We start from the raw sequence: 12,764 nt of genomic DNA on the forward strand, positions 1-12,764 counted from the left end.
GGAATCTCCTTCCTTAGAGATTTTTAAGGTTAGGCTTGACAAAGCCCTGGCTGGGATGATCTAGTTGGGAATTGGTCCTGCTTTGAGCAGGGGGTTGGACTAGATGACCTCCTGAGGTCCCTTCCAACCCTGATACTCTATAATCAAGTTTGACTTTCTGTATAACAGAGGTCATAGCGTTTCACCCGATTACCCTGTATTGAGGCCAAATTGCTTGTGTTTGGCTAAAATATATCTTCCAGAAATGCATCTAGTTTTGATTTACACACTCCAAGTGATAGAGAATTCACCACATCCCTGCTTTCCAATGGTTAATTGCCCTCACTATTAAAAATCTGTGCCTTATTTCTAATTAGAATTTATCTGGCTTTGACTTCTGGCCATTGGTTCTTGTTATGCCATTCTCCACTCAATTAGAGCCCTTTAGTAGCCAGTATTCCTTCATCCATCTCCAAGGCAGTGATGTTCTTGCTGAGGAGAGGTGATGACACTATTATAAGACAAGTCTATCTAACAAGCATTTTGTTCACTTGGACACTGACAACAGAGATTCTACTTACTTTGTTCATGGCCAAAATAAAAGGTAGTTTTGTTTTGTACAGGATACTGAAAGGAGAGAAGAGGAGCAGTCAGAAAAGTCACCTAGACTTCAATAAGACATAGATTAACACCTTTTCAATTTAAGCATGAGACAGATAGGCCTGCATATAGAAACCAAACCCCAAAATTGTGATTTTAGTAGGAAAAGGACATTTTACTCTGACCAAATTAAAGTGTAATCTTTCGCTCAGATCATTAAGGACCAAAATATAAAAAGAGGTTATAAGCATCTCTCAGTAGAACAGCAATTGTCCTGCGTGCATGGCTGAGCTTGACTGATGTTTTTCTATTATTTCAGCTCTACTTGTTATTAAACTTCCTTTTTTTCTATTTTGACTCAGGACTTTTAGCATTGTTGAGATGATATCTGTGGACTGACCTATGACCTCAAAATACATACAGACCTGCAGACCCAACTGGACATATTTTTGGATCCATGAACTTTGAGGTATAGTTATTAGAAAGGGTACGTTCTCTGTTTAGGAATACAGAATTGCTAAACTGCATCAGACCTCAGGTTTACCCAGTTTAATATACTGTCTCCAACAGTGGCCAGAACCAGAGGATGACATAAGAACAGTGCAGCAGGTTTATGTGGAATAATCTATCCCCCATATAAAACTCATCCTCATCTCTAATAGTTAGAGATTGGCTTAAGACCTGAAAAACAAGGTTTAATATTCCTTTCAAAATTTGTATTGTTATAACAAAAATTCTGAATATTCTTATTAGCCATATAAATAACCAATCCCTTTTTGAATTTTGTTAAATTCTTAGCCTCAATGACTTCCTCTAGCAGTAAGCTACACCGCTTGATTACATGTTGCATGCAAAAGTAGCCCTGGAGTGGATATCAGCCAGTTAACCTAAAAGACAAACCAGCCCCCCTATTAAGTCTATGGTTCTCATGTAAGATTTGTTTAGAGTTGTCCTTAATGGAATCTGCTTTGTATTCCAAGTTCAGCAAGTTCTGTTTACTGTGGTTGTTTGATTTTTATTTCCATTTTAATGTCTTATTTTCAGTCATTACAAGAAAAACTTTTGCAAAAAGGGGAATCTTGCAACATGTTCAGAAAACGGTGGGTGTGACATTTCTTGTACAAAGTATGCCTTGTGAAGTATCATTCTAAAAGTCTTAATCTGCTAGACATTAATATGTCATTGAATTGCATGTGCTATGTATGTGAAGTTATAAAGTTTGGCTATGCATGTGTTACTAAAATACGTTGTGAGGTTGAAAACACCCACAAGCAACCTTTCAGGTACAACCGTAAAAGGCCAAACAATGTTAATGGCTTATTAAGGAAATGCACACAAGCACAATAAAAACCTCTCTGAGACAGCACTACACAATGGGAACTGTTTGACCCAGGTCACAGCAAAAGAGCTTTCCAACAAGTGAATAAAAGATATAACAGGGAAAAAACGACATCATAAAACGGACCTTGCTCTCCCTACAACACAGCTGAAAATATCAGAGAAATAAAGACTAAAGGCTAAACAGGGGGGAAGTGATGGTTCCAGGCTAAGAAAGTGTTAGCCTGCGTATAAAAACCTGGAAAATCCAAGCTGCAAAGGGATGGGGAGATAGCCCAGTGGTTTGAGTATTGGCCTACTAAACCCAGGGTTGTGAGCTCAATCCTTGAGGGGGCCACTTAGGGATCCAGGCAAAATCAGTACGTGGTCCTGCTAGAAAGGCAAGGGGGCTAGACTCAATGACCTTTCAAGGTCGCTTCCAGTTCTAGGAGATAGGATGTCTCCATTAATTTAAAAAGAGGCCAGAACAGAAACTGAATTTGCATTGAAGAAAAAAAAGAACTCAGTGGAGGGTGCAGCATGCCACTGTGATGTGCTCTTGGTGGCTGTTGTAGCTAAGCAGATAGGATCCTGCACAAGCTCAGCTTTCCTGCATCTGGAACTAAAGAGGAAGGACAACACGGAATTTCAAATAGCTCTTCCAGGAGGTGACAAATGTGTGAACTGCTATAGTTACATACTCCAAGGAGCAAAGATGAAGCATCCTGACAAGATGTCTGTAGATGCAACAATTTCTTTGCCACTTTGTCCAAGATTACCAGTAATACTCAAATATCAAATGACCTTGACAAAAGGCAGAGCAGATGCCTTTAATGAAAGATCTACTCAGTATCCTGGCTAGCAAACAAAATATTTCTGCCCTCCCACCATTAGTATAGGACTCTTGCCCTGGCTGAGTTTGCTCTTCATCAAGATACTGATCTCGCAGACATTAAGAACTCTCAGACTGCACTGATTTCATCAGACATTCTGGGTAAGTTCTTCAGATATGAGGAAAAGCTCTGTGTAGCTTGAAAGCTTGTCCCTTCCATCAAAAAAAGCTGGTCCAACAAAAGATATTACTTCACCTACCTTGTCTCTCTCATATCCTGCGACCAACACAGATATAACAACACTGCAAACAACTGATTTCATGTAGCACCTGTCAACCTCTCCAAGAGGTCTCAAATACTGGGGAGAGATAGGGGTGGTACTGAGCCTTGTGAAAATCCACAAAGGATTTTTAGTGGTGAGGAGCAGCTGATTATCGGAGTTCTCACAGGTCCCGGTTGAGAAGAATGATTGAATCTGTCAGAGTTGCACTGTTTTCTTTGGGTAAAAATATTGTGAGTGAGATATAATCGTCAAATCCAATAACTTTGGTCCAATTTAAAGATCTTTTCAAGAAACGTGGGCTCCCTCATTTCTTTGTGAGGATAAGACAGATAGCATTTTGAAAAGATATATATTTGATTTCTGAATCTACAATTTCTTACCTGCAAGCATACAACATGTTAGACATAAAGGTGATAGGGCTGGTGCTGCGAGATGTGTCCATCACATAAACGACAACTGAAGGAAAAGTGGAAGCCTGAAAGAATAGGATGAAACAAGTTTCAGTTAAGTAAAACATGCCATTCTGCAACCAGCCAGCCTCACTCTGATGTTCTGCAAAAACACACTTACCAGTGCCTCAGTGATGATAGTGCCTGAGGCTGACCAGGTGAACACCTCAATCTGTCCTGGTGTATCAATAAGAACATATCTGTGAAGAAAAAAACCCCAACAAACAAAGAAAAAATTAGTCAAAAGTAGGGCTGTCAAGAGATTTAAAAAATTAATTGTGATTAACAGTGAGATTAATCACACAGTTAAACAATGGAATACCATTTATTTACATATTTTTGGATGTTTTCTACATTTTCAAATATAAATATATATACACACACACTTATCTCATAGAACTGAAAGGGAGCCCAAAAGATTGAGTCCAGCCCCCTGCCTTCACTAGCAGGACCAAGTGCTGATTTTGCCCCAGATCCCTTAGTGGCCCCCTCAAGGATTGAACTCACAACCCTGGATTTAGAAAGTCAATGCTCAAACCACTGAGCTATCCTTTCCCTAGGACCACAACACAGAACAGAGCTTCCTATTACAAACATCAGTGACTTTCAGCCAAGTCCATCTCAGGAATCCTGGCCCAGACGCCCTGGATTTCCTCTCTTCCAGTTCCCCCAAGCAGACTACCAGCCTCCAGCCCCTCCTCCTCCTCTCACTTTCCAGGCTAAAGGTGTCATCTGGATGCACCCCCATCTTGGGTCTCAGGTTAAACAGATGCAAATAGCTGGGCAGTCTCACCTGCCCTGAGGACCTCAGCAAAATCACACACCCAATTACCACCACCTAAGTATTGGTGGAGTACGCAGGGAAACTAAGGTACTATCCTTTACTAATACTGTGTGCAAGACTCACATGCAACATGGCAAGGTGAAAAAAAAAAATAAAAAAAACCCCACTTCATCACACCATGGAACAATGAGATTGGGAAACCTGCATCATGTGACGCTGTGCCTGCCCCATGAGGCACTGCAAACCCTTTCGAAAGCACCCTGCACAGTGGGATAGCTACCACAATCCACTGCTCTTTGCCTTTGCAAGAGCTGCTAATGGGGATGTGCTCCAGCGTCACAAGGAGCACAGCATGGACATGCAACAGTGGTTTAATTCCAGCGTTTTAATAAAAGTGGTGTAATTTGTGGCGCAAGAAGCTTGCCAGTGTAGATATACCCTTAGACAAGGACCAGAAAATCTCCTGCACTGGAGGTGCCAGCAAAAGGTCATTACTGCTCTCTGCAGATTACATTTAAATGATAAAGTCAAAAGGATCAACATAACAGCTACTTAGACCAGGGGTCTCAAAAACGCGGCCCACAGGTTCCATGTGGCCCGTGGGGCTATTTCCTGCGGCCCGCCAAGCAGCCCGCATCCGCCTCCCTGGCCTACCTCCAGCCCAGGGGTGGGCAAACTACAGCCACAGGACTGTGCCCCCTCGAACCCCAAACTGCTCCCTGAAGCAGATGGCATCATGTCTCTGTGTCCGGGGGGAGTAGGGGGAGGCGGAGAGCAGAGGGCTCCGTCCATGTGTTGCCCTGGTTCCAGGCATGCCCCCGCAGCTCCCACTGGCCAGGAACGGGGAACTGCAGCGAATGGGAGCTTTGGGGGAGGTACCGGGAGGTGCAGCAAGCAGTGCACAGAGCCCTGCATCCCCCTCCCCCAGCAGCCGCAGGGACATGGTTCCAGCTACTTCCTGGAGCACAGTGGGGCCGGGGCCGGCAGCCTGCCCTGGCCGCAGCATGCACTGCTGCCACCCCGGAACCCTCCTGCACCCTGCATCCCAGCTCTCTGCCCTGGGCCTCCCACTGCACCCCATACCCCTTCTGCACCCCAACCCTGTGCCCTGAGCCCCCTTCTGCACCCCTGTCATAAACAGATAGCTAAGGGTTAATGTCTCTTTCACCCTGTAAAGGGTTAGCAAACAGTGACCTGCAACACCTGACCAGAGGACCAATCAGGAAACAAGATACTTTCAAATCTCGGTGGAGGGAAGCCTTTGTTTGTGGTTTTTGGGGTTTGCTTTGTTCTCTCTGGGTCCTGAAAGGGACTAGACGTGCAACCAGGTTTCTTGCCAATCTCTTGGCTAACAGTCTCATTCTAGTCAGAATAGGAGTATTAAGTAGAAGGCGGTTATAGTCTTTTAAATTGTTTTTCTGTATTTGGCAAATGGTAGTTTGCTGGAAGTATTTTTAAATTTGTTATTTTTCTGTGGGGAGGCTTTTCTCACTGGTGTCTATGAGCTGAAAACCTGTAATATTACATCTTGTATTTACAGAGATTTCTTATTTTTTCTCTTTTATTAAAAACTTCCTTTAAAGATCTGTTTATTTTTTTCCCCGTGGAGGCTCAAGGGAATTGAGTTCTGCACTTACAGGGAAGTGGTGGGAGACAGGAGGGAGAAAGAAGGAATTCCCTTTGTTTAGATTCCCGGTGCCAGCCTTGAATCTGTATTGCCTCTGGGTGAGGTGGAAAGCCTCTGTTTTAAGATTCAAGGAGTTGAATCCCAGTGATCTTCCAGGGTAACCCAGGGAGGGAAAGCCTAGGAGAGGCACTGGTGAGGGAAAGAGTTTACTTTCCTTGTGATAGGATCCAGGGGGTCTGGATCTTGGGGGTCCCCAGGGAAGGTTTTGGGGAGACCAGAATTTATCGGGCACTCAGAGTCCTGATTGGTGGCAGCGTATCAGATCTAAGCTGGTAATTAAGCTTAGAGAGTTCATGCTAGTACCTCATTTTTTTGGACTCCAAGGTTCACACTGGGGAAGAATACTATGACAACCCCACACCCCAACCCCGTGCCCTAAGCCCCCTTCTGCACCCCCAACTCCCTGCCTGCACCTCAACCCCCTGCCCTGAGCCCCCTGCTGCATCCCCCACTCCTTTTCACCCCAACTCCCTGCCCTGAGCCCCCTGCTGCTCCCTACACCCCTTCTGCACCTCACCTCCCTGCCATACCCTCATGCACCATCTGGGGGCAGGGAGGGGGCAGAGTTGGGGTGGGGACTTCAGAGAAGGGGTTGGAATAGAGGCAGGGAAGGGGTGGGGGCAGGGCCAGGGCAGCAAGGTGTGGGGGGTGTCAGTGATGCAGCCCTCGGGCCAATGAACTAGCCCTCATGGTCATTTGAGTTTGAGAGCCCTGACTTAGTCTGTAAGCTCTTTAGAACAAACAGGAATCACTTTTTACACATCACATAGAACAATGGGGCTTATATGAATTGTATTAAGGGAGCTTTGTAATCAACAGACCCATCCTCTAACAACTTCAAACTGTTAGCATTTGGACTACATCACAGAGAACATTAATTTAATTATCCATCAAATTCCAAGTCTTCTGTTTAAATATCGTCAATATTGAGGCTAAGGGAAAAACCAACAAACAGGTGACACTGAACTCCCCTCCCACCCCCTCCCCCTATGAAACTTACAGAAGAAACACACATAAAAATCACCAGTCTTGTATTCTGTCCTAGTTACTGGAAGCTTGTGGTTCTGCTTCCAGCTGTAGCTCTTTTCTCAAGCACCACACACCTAAGTAGCAGACAGTTCCTACACCTGGATATATACAAATCTTTCCCAGCACAAGACTGGTAATTTCAGACAGCTTTACTCAAGGAAAGACCCTGTACTGGAACTCTTTCAAGTGGCTTTCCAAGCGGGATTTCAGAATAGTATATTCTTCTGGAATTTACTCACTGAGATGTGTTCTGTCGCTTTTCAATAAACTTCATCACCTGATTGGAAAGAAAAGGAATCAATAATAGGTTTTTTATTTAGATCCAGTACAAAGCAAAGACTATGCTCTTTATTAAGAGATAAGCTTTAACTTCAAATTATTTTATTTTTTTTTTTTTTTTACTATATATGTACACTAAGGAATGCTAAAGTTAAAAACCCAAGCATTTAAAAAATATAGAAATTAACTGTTAAGAGAAATTGGATAAGTACTCAATCATTGCATATAATAAAGTCAACCTTAACTCTGCCCATATCCTGATTAGAGAAATTATACAAGGAAGGCAATAATTTCCCACTCTTCATTAAGAGTCTCATCTTGTGTGATGTGGTTTGGTTCAATGCCTCATCAAAGGTCCTCGGCATTTCACTAGATCAGGCCCTGTGATTCCAGATGGAAGCCAGTTTTCAAGTGTCATTAGATAGAGCTAGCAAGTCTCCATATACAAGCCTCAGATGCCCAGAAATCAGAGCACATACTTGAAAAGGACAGAAATCAGAATGGTGTCAAAGCAAAACACATAATATCAAAGACAAGTATGTATGAAAAATTACACAATTGATGTTCTGTGGTGCACATTTTCTATACTCTACACACGAGAAGCTGGCATCTCTACAGGAGTAGAGCTAAGGCAGACTGGCTACTTTACCATGGAACCTCCACATTTTCAAAAGTTTGAGTTTTTTGTATATTTAGCCTTAACTCTGAATATCCTGGGTTTCTAAATGTTAGTGTTAGAATGTACCCAATATTCTGGAAAGGTAATAAACTCAAACCACGGATATATGCCTGCAAACTTAACTTCATCTTAACAAAGTTCATTGTGATATAGCAACATCGTAAATATCTTTAACTTAAAGGTAGTATTTTGTTGGAGGTTAAAAAAAATTCGATGCTTAGGAGTGCCACCCTATCCTGGTTCTTGCTGGACCACACAACCCTACGAAGCTAATGAGCTACAGTATCCCCAATTTTCCTCTGCTTCATATTGCTTTGTAGAATTTATATACAAACAGCAGTGTTCTCATTTCTCCTCTGTTTTTCTTACTCTGCATAGAATTTATGAAGTACTTGTCAAACTATTCAAACTTCATAAGGCAACTATCTCTTTACTAAATAAAGACAATTCTTGTTTTATTAGCCTATGTTCCAGATATTAATCATGTTTAACTGTATTACTGTAAATAGTCAAAACTTCACATTGTTTCAGCTACAGGATTCAAAGAGTCTTCAAGGAAAATTTTGAAAATGGTAGAATTTTTAAGCAAACTTAAATATGGTTAGGTGAATTGCCTTCAAACATCCAAAAAATAATTTTAAAAGGGAGCAAGCACAAAAATACATCTCCTAAGTAAAGTTACAAGATAAGAGAACACAGGGCTTAGATTGTCTGCTACTCTGCATTTGTACAATGCCTAGCGTTATGAGCTCCGATTCTTGGTTAGTACTTTGGCACTACCATAATAAACATGATTAATGATAACCATAATCATCACCATAATAATCAGGGGACATGGCTGCAAACGCAACTCTTATCTCTCCATAACGTTTTCCCCTTCCACTTTAAACCAGGTCATCAAAAGTTAGGGAGAAACACATCGCTGCCAGTATTGCTGCTTTCTATTTGCCAAGTGGAGCAGGGAGAGGTGTCATTTGTTTGTGCCCTTTCACTCTGTATCCCTGAGACATTTTACTCTCACAGCAGCAAATCCCTGGATCAAACTCAATTTAACATTACTCAGTCAATTTACTAGATATGTGGTTCAATGTAGCAGACTGCACTTGCCCTGCCTCAAAGCAATTACTTTTTACTGCAGCTTCTAACTTTTCTTCTCAGTGAAAATATGCCCTCTGCAATTCCACATGTGGAAGTATGTGAAAATGGCTTGTAAGTTACATGCTGCCTCTTACTAAGATACAGCACAGACTCATATAATAAGCACAAAGAGCTTGGTACCTGATCAAATCTTGTGGCAAAGAGATTAAGAGAAGTCACTATTCCACCATTTGGGCCCAGACCATATCTGGACACACAGCTCAGGAAAGCAGGTTACAGAAATGTTAACAGGTATTTTTTTCCCCCCAACCTGGTACTACTTGCTTGTTTACATAGGTGTCTGACATATTCTTGGACTAACAGTAACAAGTAAATTTAAGGTTTTGCGTGCCAGTAATACATTTTAACATTTTTAGAAGGTCTCTTTCTATAAAAGTCTATAATATATAACTAAACTATTCTTGTATGTAAAGTAAATAGGGTTTTTAAAATGTTTAAGAAGTTTCATTTAAAATTAAATTAAAATGTACAGCCCCCCGGACTGGTGGCCAGGACCTGGGCAGTGTGAGTGCCACTGAAAATCAGCTCGCATGCCGCCTTCAGCACACGTGCCATAGGCTGCCTACCCCTGGCCTACATCTTCTGGTGTTCCACAAGTTGACTGCGTGTTGTGTGAAAAAATACTTCCTCTTGTTTGTTTTAAACCTGCTGCCTATTAATTTCACTTGGTGACCCTCGTTCTTGTGTTACGAGAAGCAGCAAATAACACTTCCTTATTTACTTTCTCCACACCAGTCATGATTTTATAGACAACTATCATATCCTCCCTTACTCATTTCTTTTCCAAGATGAAAAGTCCCATTCTTATTAATCTCTCTCATATAGAAGCTGTTCCATACCCCTTATAATTTTTTGTTGTCTTTTTCTGAATCTATTCCATCACAGGAGCAGCCAACAAGCAAACCAAAGCCCTTGTTTTCCAACCTAGTCAGGCCAACCAGTATCCTGGCTTAAATTCTCTCAGTCTCTGGCTACATTTTACCCATGAGCAACCCCAAACCCCTACCCTCTCTGTTTTCACCAGTGTACAGAGACGGTAGTCTGTAGGAGTTGAGTATGAAGAGGTGATCTTAGCAAAGGAAAAGGATACTGTTTCATGACTTCTTTGTACTTCACTGTGTCTCTGATATCTAAAAAAGAATAAAGTCACAACTGAATAAATTATAGTAATTTGATGAGTGGGGAAAGACAGCTCCCCAGGTGTAAGAATTCCCCCTACCCTCCCTGCCTCAATGAAGGAAGCCAGTACAGATGGGACTAGTATCATAAAGGACTTTAATGCTTCATCAACACTAGCCACCCTCACCATACCTGTAAAACATCAGATCGATATACAAGACCTTCAAATAGTTTACATGTTTGACAATCACTGTTTGGATTAGATTGGATCCAGCCCTGCTGATAGCAAGATACAATGGTGAACAAAACATGCATTTATCTGAACAGTGAGGTATCCAACACTCGAGAGCTGTAAAGCGGGGTTCTCAAACTTCATTGCACCGCAACCCCCTTCTGACAACAAAAACTACTACACAACACCAGGAGAAGGAACTAAAGCTTGAGCCCAACCAAGCTCCACCCAGAGGTTTCAGCCCTAGGCAAGGGGCCTGCAACCTGAGACCCAGTGCCCAGGGCTGAAGTATTCGAGTTTTGGCTTCAGCCCCGGGCACTGGGGCTTGGGCTTCAGTCCTGGACCCCAGAAAGTCTAAGCCAGTCCTGGTAACCCCATTAAAACAGGGTCCCGACCCACAGTTTGAGAACCACTGCTGGAAAGCAATAATTTGTATTTCTCTACTGCACTGTTCACTTGTAATCCTCTAAATCCGCCCGTCATCTAGCACGCAAACCCTTTGCTATCAACGCTCCCTCCCTTTGCCCACTATGTTTCTCACTCTTTTTCTAACCTCTCTTTTCATTTTTCAGCCAGTCATCATTCACCCCCTGTACTCTCCTGTTCACATTCCTTTGTTACCACAATATCATCCCTTCCCCATTTCAAAGAAATATAGGAATTATCAGGATGGATCAGACCAGTAGTTTATTTTAGTCCAGTCACCCATATCTGCCTGTAGTTAATGCCACATACTTTACAGAAAGATCCATAACTGTCAACTATGGGGTGTTGTGTAATAATATGCACAGGGGAAAGTTTCTTCCTAACCTCAGGCAGCTGGTGGTTGTTTTATGCCCTGAAGAAGGAAGTTTCCATCCCTTTTTAGTCCTAGTGTGATTTTGAATGTGCAAATTATTCATATAGATATAATCCTTTTTTGAATTAACCATAATCTATTAAACTCTTTGACACAAAATATTTGAGGCTATGTACTGTGCAGAAAGTAAAAATTAGACTCCAATAGCCACCCAAAAATTTACTTTTTAAATAAGTGAATATGATACAACACAATCCATCAAGACACAACTATCTAAGCAGCCACTTGCTTTCACCGGAACCATGGGCATCCTTCCCCCACTCACCTACACTTTACTATTTATTCTTTAATAACTTATGCGGTTTCTTTAGTTCACTTAAGTCTATTTAGATTTTAAATTCTTTAGGCCAGCAACATCTGTTATATCTCTGGGTTCTGAGTGCTATGGAAACAACATCTAGTCCATATGCCTAAAATAGAACATGGCTGTTCCCAGTGATTAAACTAGACTGAAACAGAAGGGAGAGCTGGTATCTAGTATTCCCTTACTTAAACCAGGAAAAGGAAGACTGAAAGCTTCACTCCCTTACACTGTAGAGGGCAACCTGGGATTAAAATATCCTCCAATGCTCTGTTTAGTCCAATCTGAATATCACAAATGAAGGGCATACCAAATTCTCATCAAGTACTTCTTGATAGGCAGTTTATATTTTTTGCTTTTCCAGTTTCAAAGTTGAAAATCTTGTTCACTCATTTGTCCCCTTCTGCAATTCCTTCCACGCCATCCCTTAAAAATAGAATGCTCTTCTCTGAACTATTTTGAAAGTGTATTAGTCTTGTCCTTCACCTTCCTCTGTCAAGACTCCTCCTGTGATTCACAAAGGAAGTCACAACTTGAAAATGGCTAGACTAAGTGGCAACTGCCAAAAAGTGGTGGGGAGAGATAGCTCAGGGGGTTGAGCATTAGCCTGCTAAACCCAGGGTTGTGAGTTCAATCCTTGAGGGGGGCCACTTAGGGATCTGGGGCAAAAATCAGTACTTGGTCCTGCTAGTGAAGGCAGGGGGCTGGACTTGATGACCTTTCAAGGTCCCTTCCAGTTTTAGGCCAATTACTACTTATTTACAACTAATATTTATAAATAAAAGAGAAAGCTTTCAAATGCTTCAGAACCACCTCATATTACTACTACTCTTAGCCTTCATTCCTCATTCGCTCCATTGTTTGTTGCAACTTCTTCCAAATTAGACCGCAAGCTTTCCAAATCAGGGGCTGTTTACCTGAGCATCTGTACCATGCCCAAAACAATGGGACTTCAATCCTAACTAGAGCCTTTAGTTGCTAATGTAAAAAATTAACCAACTCTTTTCTCCCTAGTTACACCCTGTTAGTCTACCCTATCCCCAGGTTAGAATTCAGACTCTTCCAACAGGAGAAACAACCCTATCTCCTAGAACTGGAAGGGACCCTGAAAGGTCATCAAGTACAGCACCCTGCCTTCACTAGCAGGACCAAGTACTGATTTTTGCCCCAGATCCC

The 12,764-nt window shown here is 42.1% G+C and overlaps 1 protein-coding gene across 4 annotated transcripts in view; it reads right to left on the reverse strand.

The window, feature by feature from the left end:
* Nucleotides 1-12,764, reverse strand: part of GPN1 (GPN-loop GTPase 1) — a 67,875-nt gene that overhangs the window by 54,235 nt on the left and 876 nt on the right. For all 4 annotated transcript variants that reach the window (XM_075063519.1, XM_075063517.1, XM_075063518.1 and 1 more), the window contains exons 3-8: nucleotides 10,168-10,207; nucleotides 9,198-9,264; nucleotides 7,201-7,238; nucleotides 3,583-3,661; nucleotides 3,393-3,487; nucleotides 561-606 (exon numbers count right to left, since the gene is read on the reverse strand). In XM_075063519.1, the coding sequence (XP_074919620.1) occupies nucleotides 561-606; nucleotides 3,393-3,487; nucleotides 3,583-3,661; nucleotides 7,201-7,238; nucleotides 9,198-9,264; nucleotides 10,168-10,207 (365 nt within the window). The remainder of the gene's footprint in view (nucleotides 1-560; nucleotides 607-3,392; nucleotides 3,488-3,582; nucleotides 3,662-7,200; nucleotides 7,239-9,197; nucleotides 9,265-10,167; nucleotides 10,208-12,764) is intronic.

Source organism: Chelonoidis abingdonii, chromosome 3 (genome assembly GCF_003597395.2).
Source record: "Chelonoidis abingdonii isolate Lonesome George chromosome 3, CheloAbing_2.0, whole genome shotgun sequence".
NCBI classification, from domain to species: Eukaryota; Metazoa; Chordata; order Testudines; family Testudinidae; genus Chelonoidis; species Chelonoidis abingdonii.